The following is a 25,220-nucleotide window of genomic DNA, read 5'->3' as shown; positions in this document are numbered from 1 at the left end:
ACACATGCAATAATTGAGTATGACAGTTCTGAATCTTATATCAAGATAACCCACCTACATTTGATGTAGAAAGAAGGAAATCTCAACATTGGCCCACATAAAAAAAGAATAACACATAACAGTGTTTAGCACATCATTTTACATTCTTAAAATAACATACTAAATGCTAAAAACTAAAATTAAGCTCTTTAATGAGAATGACAAACTAGGCGTTTTTTAAAAAATGTTGATGAGACCACATTTGGCTTCGGTCGGATGATAAAGCTGCAGTATAGTACATGATGTATGCAATATGTGCAAGATAAATGACTTCATTGCATGGAGCGACCTCAGACCTTATTTTGTGAAAGGCGCTGTGGAGCCAAAATCAAAATGATTGTTTTGTTTTATCCTAACACTAGATTTGGCTATTTGAGTGTCTACTTTCAGTGTTCACTTACATTTACTGAGAGGGTTTGTTTACTTGCACAGATTAGATTACTCTTATCCTTTAATTTCATGCCTTATTATGGATTATCAAACAAATCTGCAGTATTTTCTCAAATGTTTGATTTATGTATGAAAAAAAGTGCCTTGTACCATAAGTATAACAAAAAGGGACTTAATGTATGCCCAATTTAAAAGCTTTAAAGCGATATGTTCACCTAAAAATAAAAATTCTATCATCATTTACTCAATCTAATGTTGTCCCAAATCTGCAAGACTTTCTTTTCTCAGTGGTACATAAAATATGTTTTGAAGAGTGTTGGTAACCTAACAGTTTTGGTTACCATTGACTTCCATTGTTTGGCCCAAAACTGGCCAAAAACAGAAATATTTCTAAAAAATATATTTTATGTTCCACGGAAGAAAGAAAGTTTGGGTGAACTATCTCTGTAAACTCATTTTAGTTTATATGAACGTTTTAAGAACCTTAAATCTAAATCTAAATCAAGCTTCTAGCATTTGTTAATCTCAGTGTCAGGTCAGAAATATTTGCCTGCTTACTGTTTATATAACATCAACTGTTTCCTCTATGAAGAAATACAAAGTAGATTTTTAATTCATAACAGCAACTGTTTTTCTTTCTTTTTTGACATTTCTCCATGGTAATTCCCCTCAATCAATGTTGGTCTCACTGTATGGGAATGATAATCACCTAAATTGTCCATGGTGGCATTATGAAAGTTACATTCCTAAATCAACAGACCACAGAAGAATTAGCCAGAGCATCTGCGCAGTTCAGAACAATATAATGGCACGAAATCTGTGCGATTCTCAAGAAAACATCCTGTGTGGTTTTACGATACATTATTGTCGTGACTGTTGGTGTACGAGCTTGTTGTTTTGATTGTTTTTAATACTTTGGTGGAAATAAGTTCTTAACTTTTAAGTTACCATTTCTTTTTAAACAAATTATGTCGAAGGCAGTTCTTCAAAAATGCTCATGCCTCACAATATTTCTTCAGTTCCCATTCAAATCATGCTGGTCTGTTTTTGTTCTGCAGACTGTTTGAAAAGATAAAGCAAAATCTATTTCGAAACCTACACAAACAAATTAATTACATTTGGCCAGTCAAGGATAATTCAAGCAATATCCCTCTTTAGGGGTCTCTATCTCCTCTCATTGTAAACATTCCCAACCGTATGTGCTTGCTCCTTAATCTAATTCCTCTCAAGGCAGTTTCTCCAAACAATTTGATTCTTTTTATAAGCAGTCTTTCTTTCACTATTGGCACGATCGTGATCTCACACCTAGCTGGAAAAGATTAACATTACGGGGCGCCATCTTTGGTTCAAGGAGATAAAGAGGCATGAAGAGTGCCGTTGCCTCTTCTGTTGTTCGGAGGTCTGGAGGTTATCAGCTTAAGCGCTGCATGGGTTACTTCAGCTGTGTCTCGCTACTTTACTAAAGTGAAAAGCCTTAGGAGACATTTAGTAGAGAAGGAGTTTCAATTCAGCATGCCAAGTGCTCTCAGAGAAATGAATGCAAAGCCTGCAGGATTGTCATGGTTCAGTTGAGAGGTTTGGCACCCCTCGGATATACATGCTGATCAGTGCTAAGCAATGTTAACTTACCTTCACCGATATCTGGTTTACTTTACTGTAAAGCAGGGGAAATATATGTTGGGGGGGGGGGGGACAATAAGCCGTGACTGATTTTTTAATTTAATTTTTCACTAGAACAAAGGCTTAAAATATAAGTGTAAATTATTGTACACATGCCAAAAACGCTTTTCTTAATTTAATGCATTTAGAGTTATGTATTGGCTGCGAAAATGATCATTTTAAAGTAAAAATCGTAAAAAGGGAGAATGTCTTTTATTATTGATTTTTTATTCTAAATGCACTGTGTATGTGAGAATATGTATACTGTTAGATAAGGAATTGTACATAATTCAATTGTAAATTATCTGCAATATATTGATTTCTTGTTTTTTTGGGGGATATAATGTTTATTAGTATATGTATAAAAAAAATATATAAACAAATTTAAATTTAAAAAGCAAAAAGTAAACACACTTAGCATCTTTTCATACTTCTTTATTGCATTGTCATTTTTGTACAGATGATTTTATTAAAAAAAAAAAAAAACACTCCCGCAGCAAATCTTCTTTCCCAGACATCCACATGAAAGTGAACCTTCGGTGACTGTCTGACTCACCCACGGTTCCGGAATCATTATTGGGTTTGTATTTTGTCTCATTTTTTTGCCAGGAAGTATTCAGGAAGTTTCCAGGTGATTCTAAATTCCACACAACACGGGGTGAAGAGGGGGATACGGTATTGTCCGGCGCTGGTAGGGGACCCGTGTGGCATTGTGTGCTAAACTCCAGGAAAAGCTAATGTGTGGAGGGTCTCTGTGGAGTTTTTTTTTTTTTTTTTTTAGAAATGAATGACTTTGTGCCCTGCCATTGAGCACTTGTCCAGAGGTTATGATGCAAGAGCAACGAGGAGATGGATCATCACTCACTTTTATTACAATACCTCCAATATTTAAAAAGGAGTAACAGAGATAACTTATTCAAAGACATTTATGCAGTCTGTTAATCTGTTTTTGATGGATAGCAAAACTAATCTGAATCAAGGTCACTAATATTTCCTTTGTTGAGTCTACAGATACTGCAATAATACACTATATCAAACAATTATTAGAGACAGAGAATAGGTGGCCCCTCACCAAGTCCATTTTTTAGGGATGCTTTTAAATGAACACTGACCCCCAAATATTTGAACAACTGCCTGGAGTCCATGACAAGAGGGGATACAGTTTTTCTTTATGAGAGGAAAGATCTTTTTAAACACGCTTGTTTCTTTTTTATTGAATCATGTCGCAGAATCACAAGTGAGACCAAAAAAAGCATTGCAGTGTCCAGACTTTGACATCTGTCCAGATGTCTTTTCCTGAGAGCCACTTTGGCCCATATAAAATCTCATTCAGGTCAAAAAGTTGATAGACAGCTTGAGATGGAGGAAATGATGAGGCTGACATCCAAATGTTTTTTTGGGACAAATATAGTCAGATTCTGTAGTAACACTGGCCTGAATCTTTCATTTAGACACTTGGAAGTGGGTATTAATGCTATTTTTAAAGATGAATGGATAGCATTTTATTAAAAATGATTGAAAAACTATATAAAATAGTACATTTAATAATACACTAAATATTAAAAAAAATAATATATATTTTCAGTTGGCTAATAAGTGACCGCATTCCTCACTTGCTAAATATTTTCAAAAATGTTTTTGTCATTTATTTATCGAAATATGTATATTAAAATTAAAACACATATTACAATTAATATATTTAAACTATATAAAATATACTAAATACAGTATGATACAAAAAAACGTATTGTCATTTATCCATTACTACATATTTTCTAACATGGTGTATAATTATTATTAATTTTTTTTAAAGTTTTTAATCTCATTTCCATGACCAGCATGTTGTAAACTTACATATCAAACAGGCTAAATATGTCAATTTTGTTGCATGATTGCATGCAATTATCTAGGGGTTTTCTAATAGGATACATTCTGGTTTGCACTTAAACTAGAACTGCACAATAAAATCCATGTCTTTTCTCAAAATATTGGGCATTTACCATTTCATAAAGCTTTTCCAACATGGGGAATCAGCTTGCCAAACATGTCACACCTGTTTCATGTGTCCCTTCTGAATACTATATGCATTATACAGCATTACACCGAACGTATATGAAACTGGCGCCCACAAAATACTAAAGACTCATAAAGTAGTAATTGTTCTGCTTTCATGGTTATCAGCACTTTTAACATAGCTGAATGCAAAGGCAGTTCATTGCATCAAACTCAGGGTTGTCTAGCTTGCCTTTTAGTGCGTTTTTCATTTTCATACATTTCTGCTCATTTTACTTTTCGTTTCACTTCTATTTAAAGTGCATGATTCCACTATTACACTCAGATGTTAATGTAAATACTGTATTTAAACTGATCTTATTCCCCCAAACCGAATCAATAGCAATGATGGGCCACCGTTGGGGACAATTCTGGCTCTCTGTAAGTTACACAACCTGAAAAACATTTTCAATACTCCCGTGAGAGCAGGCTTGTGGGATGGGATGCACTGTTTGCTTTTCCTACACTCAAAGTTTGTGTCATTGAAGGAGAATGTAGGACCTGAATTATATATATATGAATAGGAAATAGCTACAGTATCTGTGCTGCTATTATGTTTTGGAAGACAAATCTCACAACAGCACCAAATACAGTAGGCTTACATTTAGTAGAAAAGATCTATTTCAATTTTAACCCCATCAGAGCGTATCAGATGATGTTAAGTTGGTACGAAAACTGGGAGAGAGGGGAACAAAGAACAACTATTGCAATGTCAAAACAAAACATAACAAAGACCAGGGGGAAAGAAAATGATCTATCGCAGATGATATTTGGCAGGAAAATACCAGAGTATCTTTGGAACGATTCTTCATCACCACAAGAGAACCCAAACCACTCTGGAGACGTAAAACAGTAAAGCTTGTTTGCTTTGCCACAATTCAATCCACCCGGGCAGGATTACTCCATTTCCTTCTAACTAGCCCTGCCTCCTGGTTTAAATCAAGGATAAGCAAATTAAGGGGCTTTGTCATTCTTTTTGAGAAGGCTGGAAAGGAAGATTAAAGAGACCTGGGCTTACACGGAGAGTCCCGACTCTCAGAGAGAACGGGAAACAGATCAGATGGAAATATTTACTCTCCCGTTTGCTGAGCCGCTCTGCAACAAGATGCGCCAATCTCTGCCGAGTACTGAAGACGACAGATTTCAAATCAACTGAACAAGTTGGTGTGAATAGGCCACGTGTCAGTACTTGTTGAGGACCTGTGTGGTGTTGTGCCAAAGCCTTTTCTAAAGAAATATCTGTCATCATAGTGGCCCTCGGGGGAATTTCCTTGCCACTTTTTCCCATATAATGAAAGCTCCAAAATGCAAAAAAGGGCCATTGTACCGCTACTTTTTCACAGTGTCAAGTTAAAGTCACAATGAAATCAAAATGGTTCATTCTTATTTTTTCTGGAATATTGCAGTATTTATTAGAAATGCCCAATTCATGTGCCCTCGTAATCTTTAATCAAAGTAACTTCCCGTCCCTCTTGCAGCGATATCTCTTCTCTTGTGACTGGTGTGAGGTTGGGACAACCTGTCACTCAAATAAATTTACAGCAAACCACAACCACACAAATATGCATTCTGTGTGAACGGCCCTAAAAGTATCAAAAAAGTCGTCGAAATGACTTGTGCAATATATTCCAAATGTTTTGAAGAAGAGTAAAATTTGGTTATTGGCTCATAACCATCCTCTGGTGGGCTGTTAACCAGTTTAACAAGATCAAGTTAAACTTAATGCGATGATCTGATTTGCAAACAAATCATTCAGAATCAACTGATTTGATAGATCTGACACAAAATAATTATTTGCTCAGGAATTGGACATCACTTCTCTCAGTTCTTTCAGTGAATAATGATAAAAAATTTGGTCTGTTCCATCACAAGACGTGGAATACAGCACTTGAGTCATACGGATCAATTTATGATACTTTTATTGTGCTTTTTTTTTTAATTTTGGAGCTTGACAGTCCCATTTTTTTCCCTTGGTCGAACATTATTAAAGTTAGAGCTTATTTAGAGATATCAGCCGGATGGCTTAGTGCAGGCGCTAATGGATCCTATGATGTATCTCGTAAATTACCCCAGTAATAAAGCCTGGAATGGTACCACACTTCTACAGTAGTACAAATAGGTTCTGTACTCATAAAACGAGGCATTGGAAAGTTTGTAAGTTCATCAGGAGTTTATTTAAATAACACTTGCCTGATGGCTTATGCTACCGCTAACCCGGACGTCGAGGTCACTTCCGTGATTTGGGAAAAGCCCGTAAAAGTCCTTTGCAAAACTCACAAGTGTAAGGGAAAAGCAAGTGAATTTTTTTTTTTTTTTTCGAAGTGTTGTGTGTGTGTGTTTGGCTCGAGGTCATGGTGCAAAGGACCCTAGGTTGATTTTACTCCGAACCATCCCTTTAAAATGTGGACAGGATATTCTTCAGAAATTAAGAAAATAAGTCATACAGGTTTGAAACGACATCACTTTGAATATGAGCATCAGAGTAAAATATAAAAGTTTTGATGTTTCATTACATTGACTGAGGTGGTTAGAGGACTGAATAACATTACGGGTCCCTGGGCATTTGAGGTAAACTGTCAAAATATTTCACTTGGTAATTCCCAGGAAACCATGCAAGTGGAGAACAAACCTACAGCCGGGTTTTCTTATAAGAGGTCCCGCTTTGGCTCCCCATTCACCATAAAGCAAACTCTTGGGATATGTCCGGAGCCAAGTTGGGGCCTAAAGAATCTAAACTGGTCTCAAGCTAAGAGAATAGCAGCTTTACAGGTAAAACACTATTCCAGAATCCTGCTGATGCACTCTAGAGAATAAAAATGATCCAGGGTTAATGTTGAGGTCCATTTATGTGGAGACCGCTCAAATATGCATAATTTTTCTGCCTTTAACCAGCAGGGTCAGCCCAAGTTTCATTAAAATTCATAATATTGTGGTCCATGCTAGTACAGGCATTTCCTGCCATATTAATACAATTTCTCTTCAGAAAGAAATCAAATTGCATGTAACGTCCTAAATGTAAAACATTTCATTGAAAAACCAAAAAGAAAAGGTTCAAGAGATCATACACAAGTGATACACGATGGTAAAGCAATATTCAGCAAAAGCTTTCCTCCTCAAATACTGAATATCTGAATATTCAAAACATTTCATTCATGACAATCAACATTGTAATTTGTAATTTAACTATACTAAATGATTATAGCAAATACATAGAAATTCAACATTTCTCTCCCAATGACAGAAATCAACTGCAAAAAATTCTAAAATTGGACAATGTCTCTTTACAAGCTTTTATTGATTCAATTGCAAAATGTTTTATTAACAATATAACGTATTTGTTAACAATTTTAATTAAACTATACTTCTGTATAGTTTACATTACGTATTGTTTTTTTTTACTGATGTTTTTGTGTTTTTTTCACATTTTATTCTAAAATAACTTTATGTAATTTTTTATGTTGAAAAAATGATTTTCCATCAAGAGGACAACATCGTCATGCCAGGCTGTTGTTGTATACAAGAATCTTGTTCTTAAAGGTGCATTATGTAATATTTAGGAGGATCTGTTGACAGAAATGCAATATTATTTACATAACTAAGTTTTCAGTGGTGTATAAAGACCTTACTTAATGAACCGTTATGTTTTTATTACCTTAGAATGAGCCATTTATATCTACATACGCCGTGGGTCCCCTTACACAGAAATAGCCATTTTGCGCCAACATGTTTCTACAGTAGCTCTAAAAGGACAAATGCGTTTCATCACTATGTTGTTCTTCGTGCAAAGAAGCTAGCTAAAGTCAGCGAATAAAACATTGACACAAGGATTAACAAGTAACAATAATATTTGCAATAACATATCGTTTTACTGAATAATTCAGTAAACCTAATTTCTTAATTTATCTTTGTAAAGAAACCTTATTGCTTAACTGGCTACTCTCTGCCGTCTCAGACGACAACATATTTTCCTGTCGGCCACCGTAACTTCTGTTAGTTGCAATTCACAACCTCACCACTAGATGCAGCTAAAAATTACACAGTGCACCTTTAAGTGACTTGTCTGGTTGTCAAGTTTGGAAAATTACAGATTTCCACAAAAATAAATAATTTATGCAATACACTGAAAAGTTGAAGGACAAGATACATTTACTTTGCACATATTTGAGAATTAAATGATCATATATTTCGCAATCTATTAACATTTTTATGAATATTTTGAGGAAAAATGAAATCTCACCAATATATCAGTCATAGAGCTCCATCGTGACACGTGATATGCTTAATACGTCACCATGGAATTCACACTGCACCGACACGCCGACCAACGGCAACAGACACCGACTGAACATCTTAATTTGGCATTTGTCGGGTCATGGAATGTTTGACAAGTGACGACATACTGTAATCTGGTGATCTGTTGGTTCAGTGTGAATTAGCCTTACATTCTAAAATAATGGTCTTTTTTTTAAAAACTCACACATGGGGCTCAGTTAGAAGATTTGTCTGATAGACATTAAATTTGAATAAATGTTATTCTGACAGTTAGAGCGTCCTCAATTCGTCTTGGATCCACTCAGCCGTCATGTTAGCCATTTCATCCCCTGAATCCAGGACAAATGCATGCCGGATGCCCCTCTCACACAGGCGAATGTCCCCTTCAGGGAAGTCCTTTCTGATATCATGGTAATACTGCACAGGGCACCAGTGGTCCGTAGCTCCATAGTAAAAAATAAGCTGAAAAAGACAAAAAAGACAAACCTAAAATGATTTAGGCTGGTTCCCACACTGTATGTGGGATTCACCACTATGACCATGCATCATAATAAGAGCAGAGCTTCAACAATTCAGTTTTTTCTGACATCCATTTGAGAGAAAGCTAGTACCTGTGTGTCACAAAACCCCATAATTTATTTTAAAGGCACAATCTATGATGTAAGAATCACAAAAGTAGCAGACCTCCCATTTGATCTGCATAGGAACTTAGACCACCACTGGAGTTTATAGTATGTGCTCCTTCATATTCCTCAGCTCACCTCATAATTTCACAAACCATCATTAAAAGCTCTAAAACTTTTTGCTTTGTGAAAAGAATTCAACTAGGGCTGTCAAATAATTAAAAGATTTAATCAAATGAATTAAGTTATGAACACTAAGTAACTGCATAAATGAATATTTGTTTAGAGAAAACCATAATAAAAGATAATTTGTTTAATTTATCTTTTTTTTAAAAGAATTTATTTAAAAAATAGGATAAAATAATAAAATATAAATATATAATGCAATAACGTTATAATACAATAAAATCTTGAAAAATAAAATAAAATAGGTTTGGGTCAGGGGCATGAGTAAATAGGTAATTATTTAATATAATTAATTGTACTAATTATTAATAATTAGTAAACTGACAGCCCTAGTCAAAAACAAGGTATGATCAGTCAAATATCATTTGGCAGATGAAACATCAAAGTAGACTGTTCATCATGTGCCATAAATCTATAAAGCAGAATGGAGAAAGTCTTTAACAAAGGCGGAGCAAACTGAGAACTTCACAGAGGATTCCAAATGGGAAAACAATTAAGATTGCATTTCAATAAAACAAAATATAAGAAAGATTGACATTAAATCCGCTACGTCCACCATGTCCCGTCAGACACCGGTGTGGACACTTGAAGGGTATTTCCTTCAGTTAGGCTTCCGTAACCTGGGCTGAATGATGCCAATAACATCAACGTGAAAGGAAAAACCACCCGTGCAGATTTCTAAAGGCTATTTATCGGTGAGACCTCGAGAGCCGTACACAATAGAAAGATCAAATTCTCTTGTCAACTGCTTTGCATGATTTCTCTGACAAACTGCATAATGTATAGCCTTTGCCGACTGTACCAGTTAATCATGATGGGTTCTACATCTGTCGGCCTGATCGATTTCACCACAGCCCATAAATCTAATAGAGGAGTCAGATGCATGTGGTTTAAGGCTGAGAGGGGTTTAAACATATGACCTCCTGTCTTCACCTTCAGCTTTTTCGGAAGAAAATTATTCTAGCATCGCTATTGGCAAGCGAGACGGACTGCGAAGCCGATACCAAAGAATGCCACGTACTCTGACACCCATACGGACAAACAGACAATGGTAGTCAGAGACACGGAGGAAAAAGTAGAGCTTCCTTCCTCCATGGAATTATGGGTGGGATGCTAAAAGATCAGACCGGGAAAACATTCGATCGGTTTTCAGACTCGCTTTCAGAATTTCTGAAGCTTTGACCAGGAATTACTTCGAGTCGAGGTGCTATGGGTAACATAAGAAGCAGGCCTCGAGTATGTGACTCTTAAGAGCGGTGACGATATCACCTTTTTAACTGATGACAGATATAGACCATCAGGAGCATGTGTACGCAGTCTCTGCTTTGCATCACACCACAGTACTGAAAGGAACACATGGTTCTTCCGCCCATGCTTCCATTGAGAAAACGGAAGGGTGGGTTGGAGGAACGTGCTTTGAGATCTGATATCTTTTGATCGGTTATCATCTCTCTGAGGGTTAGTCAGCATGGGTTTCATCTGCGTCTAACATGTTTAGAGGTTTGTTCAACGCCCTTAATATGTAGGAAATTAAGGAAAGCTGTGTCATCTGATTGTTTCAGTAAGAACAAATAACAACGGGGAACAATGCTGTTGGCTAATAAGATGACTTATTACAGTCATCTACAAGTGATCCATCAACATTTTGGCCACAGACAATATTGGCGATATATCAGTTGATTTTCCATATTTAATTGTGCATGCTCTTTTCCACTTTTTTTTTAACATTTAGATTACCTTTGCCATCATGTAATGCTCATGCTATATTTTAGGTCAATCTTTAAAAACATTATTCATTTAATAACATATTTGGCCAATCTCAAAATAAACATGCATTTTCATACTGTACATTATTATGTGATGCCTAGCAATTGAAATTATTGTTTATTTTTATTTTTAGACAAAATAGTACATTTATTGGCTATTTATCACTTATAGAATATTCAATTATTTGAGAAATGTAATATCCCAACATAATTGTACTATTTATTTATATTAAATATAATGCATAGTTTAATGTATTTCTAGAAGAGACTGGATGTGTATATTGACTGAATAATAAAACATGCATTATAGAGAGAGTGATAGACTAACGCAACATCTCATAAGATACATTTTAGGATACAGATGTTCTTGAATTAGCCACAAATCAGTTCGAGGCTGTTGGGAATAGAGTTTGTTTAAAGTAACTTGATCAATTCTGACATGTGCATAATTACACCATTTTTGATTACACCATTTTGTCTATACTGTCATTTTATTCAAACAGCACTTTAAATATTGTTCATTCCATCCTTCCTTCCTTCGTATGTGAAATGAATCACTAAAAAGTTATCTTATTAAGATTAATAGAATTGATTCCCAAACAAAGGCTCATTTAAAATGGCCATGTCTTGAACATGTCCCGCTTTTATTTGGTACATCACTCTAATCTACTGTTTATTACCTTGCTGAGGTGTTGACGAATAGTTGCGTTGTCTCTTTCTACAACCAGTCTCATTTCTTGGCTTCCCATGTACATACCATTGGCTGTAGAGACAAAGAGACAACAACAGAGACAGACATGTGAATTAGCATATTACAAAATTGCAATAAATGAGGTAGTGCAAACAGAACTTTGTAAACATTTGCATTACACATCGGCCACTGCAAGGTTTACTAAACATGCAGAGTATCAAAATTAAATACACATCCAAAAACGGCACAACCTCAAAGGCCAGTGCTCGTACAAACACGGAAACAGCAACCAGTTCATGAGGATTACATCTGTTCCCGTTCATATTTACTGGATGTACACTCCTACTAACAGTTTAATGATGCACAATGATGTCATTGATTTAGGGTTCAGACTCTGTGCACTGAAGTGACGTATGTCGTTTGTGAAAGTTTCATATGATGTGTTCCCAGGTCTCTACGTGCAGGCTTTGCAGAGCGGATATTTAAAAGAAATGCCATTGATTTTATACTTCTTTTTCTTTTTGTGAGTATGTGTGTGTATGTTTTGTTTGTTTTTTTTTTGGTGGAAAGAGGGTTTATTAAAACACTATAAATATGCTAAATAAATAAACACAAACTAAGAAGCTGGTGAGTATATATATATATACACACACATATACATACATACATATATTTTTGTGTGTGTGTTAAAATGTAAAATATTATTGAAAGAAGTCACTTATCACTACAGTATAAACAGAAAAAAAATATTATTACAATTTAATGTAATTGTGTTCTATTTTAATAAAAAAGTAATTTATTCCTGTGATGACATTACTCCAGTCTTCAAGGTCACATGATCCTTTAGAAATCATTCTAATATGCTGATTTGCTGCTCAAGAAATTTGCTGCTCTATACTATATATATAAACAGATTTAGATTACAAAAATATCTGCCTCAGAAACAATGAGGAGTTTTGAATGAATTAATCTGAATAAAACTTGAAAAAACAAATTAAAACTTCAATGTTGGGTTTCTATGTTTTATAGGGACATTCCATATATTCCATACATTATATTCCAAGTATATATTCCAATATACATGCCTGTACATTCCATTGACTGTATATTCTATCCCCTAACCTAAGCCTACCTATTTTTGCATTTTTACATTTTCAAACAACATCACTTAGTATGATTTATAAGCTGTTTTCCTCATGGGGACCAAAAAACGGATTTCAGATATTCTGTCCCCATGATGTAGGGTTTACCAGGAGTGCACACACACACACACACACACACACACACACACACACACACACACACACACACACACACACACACACACACACACACACACACACACACACAATCTTGAGATTCATAAGCAAATACAAGCTGCTTGACCTTGATGCCCTTGGCAACAATTCAAAGAGACTGATCCTGATCTTGCGGGCCAAACATTTGGCCAAGAGATGTGTTAATATCCTTTCTCATCAGGACATTCTGTTGATGATTGTTCACCCTCAGACTATGGAGGAAGTGTGTACATGTGTGTGTGTGTGGGTGCATGAAGAAAGCATCTGTGTGTGTGTGTGTGTGTGTGTGTGTGTGTGTGTGTGTGTGTGTGTGTGTGTGTGTGTGTGTGTGTGTGTGTGCGTGTGTGTGTAAGGAAAAACTCCTCAAATGACTTGCTTCCACTGAGTGAAAAGGAAGTGTGGGTATGATCACACATCCGCACGGCTCTAATGCTATCATATTAATCATGGCCGTGTACTATATCATCCAGCACTGTTAACACATTTCACAAGACTGAGAGCCACATACTAAAAAGGCAAGTAATCAATTTTATCCCTTTCTCAAAGCAGAAAAGCACAGGGAAAAAAATGTTTAAAATAATTTAAAGTTACGCCATGTTTCATTAGTAAGTTCATTCTTAATGTTTCCTCTTTCAGACTGGAGAGTTTAATTCAGCACTATATTTTTACAGAGGAAATGATTTTTGGAAATGGGGAAAACTGAATGAAAGCCTTCTGTGCAAACGAAGGGTTTTTCCACATTTCATTAGTGGTGGTTGCGAAAAGAATTATTACAGTCCTTGGTATGAATATTTCCCTACTAAATAGTATGCAAAAAAGCAGTACATCAAATTAGTACCATGTCCGAATCCAAAGTATTCATAAAACAGTGCAAATACCCAGATGACATACTGCCCCTATCGAGATTCTAAAGTGTGTATCTGATGTTGTAGGTCACATGATAGTGGCAGCATGGCAGATGTATGTCAAGAGTGTATTCACACTACACACATGCATATCAATAGAATATCATGGATAATTGGAGGCGAGTTATTTTTATTTGGGCCAGTAAACAACCCCCAGAACCATAGCAACAGCCTAGCAACATGCTAAAAAACACAACTTAACAACTGAAGCTGTGCTTTTTGGTGCTAAACATCTTAGTAAGACCATGACAACCGATCATTAAAGAGTACAAATCTAGCTTCAGGTCTGATCTGTAACTTCCTTCAATGCATGCCTTCACACAAAAAAGAAAACAGAGTGTGCCAGTCATATTTCAAAGAACTGAGCAAGAGGGACTCATGGTAGAATGTCTCCTTTATTCCCAGCATCAGAGAGGTTTCAGAGTCACTTAAGTGTTTGGGTTGGCTGCTTTTTGCTTCCAAATAAATGTTAAAGTTATATGTAAGCTTTCCTTTGCATTTTGATGTGTACTAAAGGGAGACATGAGTCATTTGAGATGAGGTGCAAACAAATATTTGCCATACAACACAATGAACACATAGAAGACTTACTAAGGCATCTAATTTTATTACACTAAACACATCACAAACAACATCTCCACCCACTGAGGTAAACTGGATCAGAGGATGTTTAAACTAGAGGGTTTTACAGAAGAGTAAAGTTCACTGCATTTCCACTACCTTTACCCTATGATTCAAATACAAGAATCTTTGAATATAAGTAAATAATCAGGAAGCCTGTTGCAGTTTTTCGATCAAATCATGATATGTGAGATAACTACAATCATTGTGCCCTTTAAATCTCGATTACATATTATCATATATCCAAATAAGAAAATTTTAAGAGTTTGATTAATTCTAAATCCTTGATACAGGTTGTTACTTTGTGAATGCAGAGCAATCCACTTTACTGATTTAAATTCACAAAATTACATGAAAGTAATGAAATGTATGAAAAGAGGAGATGGGACCATTTCTTTAGATTGGGAATAAAGAACATATAAAAAAAAAAAACAATGTTTTTTAACGAGAAATTAAGGCTAAATTGCTGAAAATACATAAAAAGTTAGAACAGAATCATTATTCTGTGATGACAGACGGACAGATGGACAAACAGACAGACAGACCTCTTATTAATATTCAGGTGGGGGGGTTAAAAAAAATCAAGAGTATGAAATGAGAGTGGACTTGACTAATTAAAATATTAAGAAATTTTATTAGAAATTTATTTAGAATATTAAATTTATGTTTTACAACCCTATGAAATATCAGTTTAGAAAACCACTTAAATCAAACATTTTATGTCTACTAGTTTAACGTAAATAAATGACTTTCCCTTAAGTTGTGTGTGAGTGACAGTCAAAGTAGAGAATTTTAACCTTATTTGTGTGACAATTAATCATCACAAAGTCTTTCATAATCATCACAGTCCATTGATACACTTAGTATATTAAAGTGTTGTATAAATCAAAAAGGTGGGATGACAGATAGGAGGAAAAACCCATGAGGAGAAGGTAGGGGGAAAAAGAGAGGTTGAGATCTTTTGAGGGAGATGGGTGTGCCAGTCTTGGGGCAGCGATCTGCGAGACATCCCCTGTTCTATCTCACTTATCTCCAGGGGGGTATCGGGATGGGGGGTTTGGCAGGGCACAGCATTCCAGTCAATTTTACACATCCTCACACATGCACCTAGTTAACAACTGTCTGGAGAGGTAGAGCTAGGGATCTGGCCGCAAAAACGCGGACACAGACACACAAACACGCAAACAGACAAACACGTGCAGATATTTCAGTGTCTCCTGTTAGCGTCCTGGGTACCTCCATGTGGCAAGGCACAAAATCAAGATGGGCAGTTGACACATGACGCGTCTATGGACTTTCTTCATTAACATCAAGATTTCAATGAATCATCATACTTTCATAAATTATGATTTTTTTTTTTTTTTTAAGTTGCTGTATAGTTAATGTATATGTTGAAATTGCCAACTCCCCTAAAGTATTTCATATCAAAAACTTATATGCACAGTGCAAGCTCAAGCTGTGATAAATTCATAACTGAGCCAAATGTTCAATAATAAATCAAACTAATGCCTAATCTTCAAAGATTTATAAAAAACAAGTCAACTGCAAAAGACTGTAGTGATTCAAGGGGCAGCATGAGCCTCACAAACAAACAAAAGCTTTTAAATGTTCCATCCTGTTCAGTTCAAGATGCGGATTGGGAACAAAACGTTTTCTTCTTCCACTGTGCCTAATGTGCCTCTATACTCTTTGCATTTGCTTCCCAATTATTTTACACCACACATTCCTATTGGGTCTTAAACCATCTATTTACGTCTTTTTTTCCAGTCACTTTGCATTAGTAACACAAACAAGACAAGTTCATGACGGCAGAACCGTCTGAAGTCCATGGACACAGAAAGAACAGCGCATCGTCTAGTTTCTCCACCGTTTGCACAGACCACAAAGTCGCAATGTGCTTCTCTTTATTATATTTCCCTTTAAAAGAGCTAAGCGAATGTGACAATTATATTCTCCCTTCCAATTCAATAACACATGTCGTAATAGAAATCCACATAAACTGAAATACAATACAGATTTCTTTTTTCATTACGTTAAAAAGAACACAAGGTGGGTGGCCATGATCCATTGCATCTCAAGTAGTACTTTCATTTTGGGGAGTTACTCTAATAAACAAACCTTGCGTTATAATGTCATCACATTTTCATTCATACCCCTAATGAACAGGATATTCCTATTCAACACTTTGTTATTTTTTCATGACAGATCACACCTGATGCCCTGGTTATGAAATTAACGATAGCTACTTTAGTTATGACTATGTAAACAACTTTTAAAGAGATTACAATTTCAGCATGACCCTATTATTAGAGAGGGTCAACTGTTCTGCAACATATCAAAAACTACAATGAGAAAATGACTGTTGTTACATACTGGATGAGAATAATAATAAAAAACACACATTTTTGAGGGATTTTTACTGCCCTCTGGGCCAACACAAGAGTTGCAGATGTGGTTCTTGGATCTCAAGTAAAATAATAATATAAAAATAATATAAATGACTAGCCCATGGACACAATGTCATAAAATGACAAACCTTCAATATCAGGCAGGACAACGCTCTATGAAGTGTGGAAAATCAGGAATCTGTGTATTCAGCTTTGACATGATCAAGTCTCGACACTCGATTGTATTATACAATGATTTTCAAATGGAGTAAATGATGTATGTGAAAATCCTCATCCTTCAAACACTCAACAGATAATGAAATCAAACATCAAGTTCTCATCAGTTCTGTGGTCATTACAGACAGTAAGATAACAATAGATGACATTTAAATCTTTATAAAAAAAATTGTAGGATAGTCAAAACCAAATATATTGCAGTTTAACTCTTAAGGGGTTAGTTTACCCAAAAAAATAAAATTATCCTATAATTTACTCACCCTCAAGCCATCCTAGGTGTATATGACTTTCTTCTTTCAGCCAAACACAATCAAAGTTATTTAAAAAAATATCCTGGCTCTTCCAAGCTTTATACTGGGAGTGAATAGTAACTGAGATTTTGAAGCCCAAAAAGCGCATCCATCCATCATAAAAGTAATCCATACGGCACCATGGGGTTCATAAAGGCCTTCTGAAGCGAAGCGATGCATTTTGTAAGAAAAATATCCCTATTTATAGCTTCCGGTAACATCCGTCCGCAAGTTTTGCTTTATCCTCTGCACTTCGGACGGAACTCGACTCGTGTACGGAAGCCAGTGATTCAAGTTCATAAAGTTGTAAATATGGATATTTTTTATATAAAACCACATAGCTTCACTTCAGATGGCCTTTATCAACCCCCTGAAGCCGTATGGATTACTTTTATGATGGATGGATGTGCTTTTTTGAGCTTTAAAATCTCAGGCCCTACTCATTCCCATTATAAAGCTTGGAAGAGACAGGATATTTTTTTTTATATAACACCAATTGTGTTTGGCTAAAAGAAGAAAGTCATATACACCTAGAATGGCTTGAGGATGGCTATTTTTGGCTGAACTAACCCTTTAACACTGAAAACAGATGCAACAAGCTCCTTTGTACTTGTATACAAGTTTATAAAGTGTAAGTGTAAGTTATAAGAAGTGTAATTAAACACTTGTTCCTAGAGGTTTCATTATGTTTTGTGGAACAGCGTATTTGAAGCTATAAAATATGATCCAGTTTGTTTTTGCATAACTGTTACAATGAGTATAAGATGCACTTTTTAGTCGCCACATTGAGCACTGCATCTTTTTATTGTGTCCTGCTCCATCTAATGGTGATGTGCAGGCAAATACTAGCATAACTTCTATGAATTTATTCACCCTCGTTCCAAACCGGTATGATTTTCTTTATTCTACAGAACACAAAATATATTATGAAGAATGTTGGTAACAAAACTGTTTTGGTGACCACTTCCATTGCATGGACAAAAAAACCCACTGAAATATTTCTTAAAATATCTTATTTTATGTTCCACAGAAGAAAAAGTCATACAGGTTTGGATTAACTTGAGAATGAGTAAATGATGACAAAAATGTTCATTTAAAGACTCGCTGGAAAAAACAAGAAGGAAGTTACAGTAATGTACTGCTAGGTGTTCCCATTGTTTTAAAAATCTATGATGAACAGAAAATGCAGGAAGAAACAACAACTGATCAACAGCCAAGCAATTTTGTGTTTTGTTCAGTAATAAGTCTAGCAATGTAAAGGTGTTCCACATATAAGCAGAAACAGGTGGCCGGAGGAGGAAGTGAATATGACTCAAAAGTAAGGTGGCAGATAAGAAGTTCACGAGTTTAGCCTCTAGGTTCCAAAATCAGGTCGACGTTAACTTTGTTCCGCTCTAACAGGAAAGGGAGCTACTTGCCGCTACGCTCTGTTTTCCCGCTTTCCCAGGTGAGTCAAATTATGATCGGAACAGCAAAAGGAACTAAAGACAGAGGAGTTCAAACTGCATCTCCAGAGATGGTGGGTCAAATCTCCCGCTTCTCATAAATGAGGCCAACAGAAGCCTGCACAGAAGAGTGCAGAAGTGTTCAATCATAAAACCGTGTCATGAGAACTGGCATAAGTAGTTAGGTGAGTGAAAACAGAAGCTGTGTGAAGTGGAGTGTTGCAGACTACTGAAAGGATAAAGCATATTAGAGACCGTTACATAGCCACTTTCCCTGTGGATCTGCGAGCAGGCACGCCTCATTGACGTTTACGCTCCTAGATGCAGAACCTTGATGTCTGCATGACAGACACCGTATGCATGCTCCACATGCAGTTAACATCAAAATATCAACATTCTCAGTTTCAAGGAAAGGGATTTCTGAGCAAATAAATCCTTAAATGTGCCCAGGAAGTTCCAGCTAATAGCAACATGCTTTCTTAATTAAGTCTGTCAACTCGCCATTAATTACGGATGTAATACAAGACAGAGAGTCAGAGCAGCTTTTCGTATGCAGTCACGGGCCAGCACTCAATGGTACAAAACGCACGCATGCACATGTGTACATACAGGACCACCTGGCCTTTTCGATGAATAACAAGAGATTAAACTTCCTTGCAGCAGTATTCCAACATTTGTTGTTTTTTAATAAGGAAAGGGGAAGAAATTTTCACTTGAACATTTTGTTCAGATGGGGAAAAAAAGCAAAATCCATTCCAATTGACACTACATGAGAAGTGCTAATGATTAAAAGCATGCTTACAAGCACTGTCAGAAGCAAACCTCCAAATCCCTGCGCAACACAGGGAAAAGGAAACTAAAGGTAGAGCTGACAGCATAAAAAACTGACAAAAAGGAGAAAAGAAGGGCGAGCGAGTGAGAAAACTGGTTCTTCAGAGCGACTAGAGAGTGGAGCTCACACTAATGCCTCTGGGCTCGACTGAGGCCTCTTTGGCAGAGACTCTCCGGCCATCACAACATCCATCACTCTCCTCCCAGGACAGACAGGGAAAACACTCAGCCTTTCACCTAGAGAGAGACTGCGTTAGCGGTCCGTTCGCTCTCTTGCTCGCTAGAGAGGCCTCTTAATTACTCCTACTCACAACACTTCATCTGCACCATTAGTTCATGTACAGAAAGCCCTGGAGATCAAATATAAGTTATGATAAATAAAACTTTATTCAAAACATTGTGAGATACTGCTCTCTTGGCTGCCACTCAAATATTATTTGCGTTTTCCCTCTCTTCGGCCTCGACTTTATCTCAACTAAATCGGCCGAGTCATCTTTGAAGTGGTGATATACTTCTTATCGTCTGATAAAAAGAGACAGCAATGCATCTGAACAGTCAAGGTTTGGAGGGATGCCAACATGTGAACTTCTGAAATGTTACACTTTAGCAGTGTCTAATAGTGCTCAGAATATTGCAGATGCTACAAAAGATTATCAAACGCTGAGATGCAATCCCAACAAGAAAAAAACATGACCAGTAGATATTTCTGGGCCAAATAACTTTCTGAGGGAGGGGGAAATTTTGCAAAATGGATTAAAATTATGGAATAACCGATAAATTATGGTAAAATGAGTTAAACCGAGCTATGAGTCCTACACTGAACTAATTTCTTTAATTAACAAACAATGAAGGTTTACATATATATTCACATATATACATAGAAACACACACAATTCATATACAATTATAAATACATATAAATGTATATTGGCTGCCTATCAATTGGCTATTGAAAAAAACATTGTTTGATCAATATATCAAACCACCCAATACACATTATAGTGCATTCTATAGCTTGTTCTATTCAAACAATACAGTAAAAAGTTTACAGTTGAGAACACAAGGAAACTCACCAGCACAGTCTACATTGATCAGGCTGACGGTGGATGGGATGATGGAGGTGTCCAGTGTGTATGAATTCCTCAGGGCCAGATGCACCATGCTGATCTTCAGCCTCTCTGGAAGGAGGGAGAGCAGGAAGATGGGCAAATAGAAGGCGTACCGCAGTCGACAGAGCACAGGGGTCATGACCTTTCCTTGAGGGCTACAGGCCATGCGCTCAATCGTGGGGAAGAGCATCACTGCCTTTACAACCTAAGGATGAGAAGTACATATGGAGATTTTTTAAAAGAACCAGGGTCAGAAATTCCTGCACTTTCTCTTGGCCCATTTACATTTGGTCATGTTAAGTAACTGACCGAAAACCAAGAACAGCCAAACAATATGTTACATACTGAGATGTAACGCATAATATTTACGGCAGCATTGCAAGCACTTATAATCATAACAAATGACATGTCTTAATTTCAATGCTTAAGAGTTATCAAGCTAAGAAAAATGACGTGTCTGTGCTCTCGCTATATTATGAAATTGATAGGAGAGACAAGGGAAGGAGGGAACAGAGAGGAGAGAGAGAGACTTCCAGAAACAGGAAACACCTGCCTCTGTTTGGCCATTGAGTAGAAGGCAGCTAGACTCATTCAGTGAGTAAGACAGAGTGGATGTGCTTCATCTGTCTCTACAATCCTTTGCAGTTGCAGCCAAGTATTTTTCAATGAAACTAAACAGTGCAATATCTTCAATTCTCTTGTGTAAAATATGTGATAGCCAGCACAATTCTTTGTCAGCAGTGCCAAATGCAATCTATTCAGCTTCAAACCACTAAACTTCAAACTCAGCTAGTTCTGCAATCCTGAAAGAGTGCTGGTTTCATCACGCCCCAGCAACAGGCGAACAGGCAAAGTTCTGCTGCCGCTGAATTTATCATCTGAACGGGCCTTAAGGAACTGAAAAATATATATTGCTGTCAGTGGGAAAGATATCAAAATCCGAATGGATGAGCGATTCACATCCCAGAGTTCCTCTGTCATAACAATTACAATTGAGACCATTTCAGAATGGAGATCAAATTAGTTGCTCTGTTTATGTGTGCGAAGAAAAAATCTATACAGTTTACTCAACTATAAACTACATTTTCTGGAGTGAATGTGAATGATGCTTGTAAAACTTACGGTGTTCTGGGTGGTTGCTAAGACTCTACTATCCAGTTGGTAAGATGTTCTGAGCAGTTGTTAGCAGGTTGCCATTCAATTGCTAAGATGTTTTGTTGCAGTGCAGTTTGTAGGGTGTTTTGTTAGAATGTTAGAATCCTTTGTTTGTCAGGATTCTACAATGCAGCTACTAAGGGGTTCTAAGTACGGGTAATAGTATTAGTGATAGCGGCCACTAATAAATCTATACACAGCTATCTAATACAAATACGGATACAGGAAGCATACAAACCTCTCACATAATACTTTTCATCGGCCTTTCACTGCTCATCCTGATGCCCATCATTTGTCAGACAAAGAGAGAGAGAGAGAGAGAGAGAAATAGAGAGGGGGGGGAGCAGTGAAAGAGAAAGGGAAAGGTGAAGAAGAGGGAGATGTGTGCGGAGCAGGTGATCTTTGATGTGCAAGTAGTGCTTTTGACAAGAAGCAGTTCCTCTTCCTGGAGGTCACAGGAATGTAACAAAGAACACAGAAAAATCTGACAGAGTCTCTGGGAGTGGCTCTTTAATCAGAGAGACAGACGGCCAGTCGTACACACACGCACTTCTACTTCTAGAGGGTTTCTTCTCCGGTACTGCTGAGGTCAGGAAGGGGGAAGGAGCGATCTGCATCTGGAGAAGGGGCGAAGAGAGTTTAAACGTCACAATCTGACTTCCACGGATCTGTGATGTGAGGGTGCAATCTGATAGTGGAGGAATGTTAATGATGCACAGATCTACTGGAGCTTCAGACAGCATGATGGATCATACGGCAGTCCAGACCACATCTCTTTCAACTCAACCACTAACAGTGAGTATCTCAATGGTAATCGTGATGCAACGACCGCCTCTCTTCACGTTAGCACCACTCCGTCCCTTCGATTGATGCCTTGCAGAGGAAAGGGCGATGTATTGAACTCTGTTGGAAGTGTGTGAAAAGGTCCACCTGAAGACAAAAGCACCTTGTCACCACTACCCTTAGGAAAAGACTGGTCGTTTCCTCATGGATCCCGATGGGAAGCAGGAGGGAAATCCCATGATGTCACTTTCATTTTGATGAATGAATGCACCAAGCCAGGCCATCATGCCCCTCATGTTCTACCAGGCTGAGAAAAACCACTGCTCTTTGCGTGCCAGACCGAACAACCAAAAAATCTTGAGTTTTCACAACCGTGTGACTCCAATGGGCTGGACAGTCCGTGGTCACGTCTGGGAGCATTCAAATCTGGAGATGTTGTGAGGGTAATTTGAGACAGGTCAGTGTGCTGTAATGTTTATGCTTGTGTTTGGCTCAAGCTGTGACTGTAACGATGTTTTATTTGAGTAAAGTATGAAATCACACCAATACTTCAGGACTGTCGGTCTGACCTCTGCTCCCCAAACAGAGGCCCACCCAGAACACTGCGACACACTTGCCTACAAGTTAAGCCACACATCCAAGTCCTCATGTCTGGGAAGAGAAAGACACATTTTTGTGTCAGGGGAACTTGAGTGTTCCTTTAATCTATTTTTTAACTGCAATCAGAGTAATTAACCAACATGTCTATGACACTAATAAAATGCAAAGCAACACTTCAGCCAACATCTGAACCATCCAAACTTTACATCTATGCAAACAACATAGGAAATGACATCACCTTTGCAGGGCACATGGCAAGATGGCTGCTGCTGGAGGAGTCATAAAGCACTTTCCTCACCTAAAGGTCCCTAGCGCTCTACCTCAGGCTGAGGTGTTGGCTGGAAAAAGAACTGTAGATTTCCAATCCCTGCTGCAGCCTCACAGCAACAAATCAATTGCTCTCTTTGGACCATCTATTCTACAACTGGCACATATACGGTGTCACTTTGTTACAACAAGTAAGTACTTCAAAGGCAACAGGGAAGACTTTTGAACTGGACTCATGACAGAGACAAACAATTTAGCACCTCCATGTGCAGTGAATCAAACACTTCCTCAAGTTTTAGGAAGGTTTTCCAACCTACCTCATGCTGCTCCTGATTTGAAGCTGAAATATGCAAAGCTTCTCCTCCAGAAGAGCACTAAAGAAGCCCCTACCATCATTTACACAGACTGGTCTCTTCTACTCCAAAATAAATATCTAGAGCCCATAGTAACAGTTTCTGATTATCACACATCATATGTTACCAGGCATAATCACCAGGTTGGCTTCCTGGCAGCCTGCAATCTGGAACTAGACAAAATCTTTTCTCCTTTGTGCATGTTTGCTCTGAGCCACGGCATAATTCAAAAAGAACAGATTCGAATTTTGAAAGAAACAAAAGGTCTACATGGTTGGCAATGTTTTAATTACCTGGAATGAAGCATATTTTTAATAAATTATGAAAGAGGACCTTCGAATCGATGAGTGTGATTAGGAGGTTGTGTCATCATTAAAGAGAAAAAAGACCAGCTTTAGGTCTAGACTAAAAGTGGTTTGGATGTGGAATGTCTCCAAAACTATCAGAACATATTTTTATCGCACTGCAAAAAAAGTGGTACGTAAGTGCACTGGCCCCATTAATGTAGCTAAAGTCCATTTCCCTTTGCCAGGAGGAAAACACACCACTAAGTGAGGGCAAACACTAAAAAAGATGTTAAGAGAGAAGAAGGAAAAGATTTCTGGGTAGAGAAAATGCTTGAAAATAAAAAATGATAAGGAGCACATCTTAGAGCAGGAAAACCCCAGAGGAAGAAAGAAAATCAAGGTTCTTTTCCATGTTATTTAATCTCCTGACCTTTTACACAGCAAGAAAAGGGAGCAGAAGTGTTTTATTATGCTGCTGATTGGCATTGTCTCGCTGAGCTGACAATGCCAAGTTTCAAATCGCTGAGGTGGTTCTGTAGACAGCAGTACAATGCTGTTTAATGTGGAGAATCGAATAGAATCAGTAGATAGACTCTAGACAGGGCACAGAAACAGGAAAGAGGTTGTGGGTCAGCGGTCATTGGGGAACTTTTTTTCAATTCACAATGAGCAAATATATAGGTTTTCAAGGATGTTAATAAATGTGAATAATCTCGACAAATCCTTTTTTTTGGGGGGGGGGGGGGGGGGGGAGAGATAATCTCGACAAATCCTTTTCTTAATTTAATTAAGATTTTATTTGGTGACTTTGAATGTGCTGAATATTTTACCTTCAGTTTAAACTCCAAATCAGATAAATGCATTTATGTTACAACATTTAATTATTATAAAATTATTTATAGAAAATAACAGACCATATCCAGCAACTGGTAGGGTGTGTGCTACATTAGCTGCATTTTAGTTCAGTGAATGCC

The 25,220-nt window shown here is 37.1% G+C and overlaps 1 protein-coding gene across 2 annotated transcripts in view; it reads right to left on the bottom strand.

Moving 5' to 3' along the window:
* Positions 1–6,969: 6,969 nt before the first annotated feature.
* Positions 6,970–25,220, bottom strand: part of ldah (lipid droplet associated hydrolase) — a 39,463-nt gene continuing 21,212 nt past the window's right edge. The window contains exons 5-7 of one of the 2 annotated variants that reach the window (XM_084097548.1): positions 20,766–21,006; positions 11,668–11,750; positions 6,970–8,874 (exon numbers count right to left, since the gene is read on the bottom strand). In XM_084097548.1, the coding sequence (XP_083953674.1) occupies positions 8,683–8,874; positions 11,668–11,750; positions 20,766–21,006 (516 nt within the window). In that variant the 3' untranslated portion in view covers positions 6,970–8,682. The remainder of the gene's footprint in view (positions 8,875–11,667; positions 11,751–20,765; positions 21,007–25,220) is intronic. The other variant, XM_084097549.1, reaches the window with a different exon arrangement.

The sequence above is a fragment of the Abramis brama genome, assembly GCF_963993115.1.
Source record: "Abramis brama genome assembly, chromosome: 21".
NCBI classification, from domain to species: Eukaryota; Metazoa; Chordata; class Actinopteri; order Cypriniformes; family Leuciscidae; genus Abramis; species Abramis brama.
The sequence above is the reverse complement of the archived record's forward strand: the minus strand, read 5'-3'. Positions and strand labels throughout refer to the sequence as shown.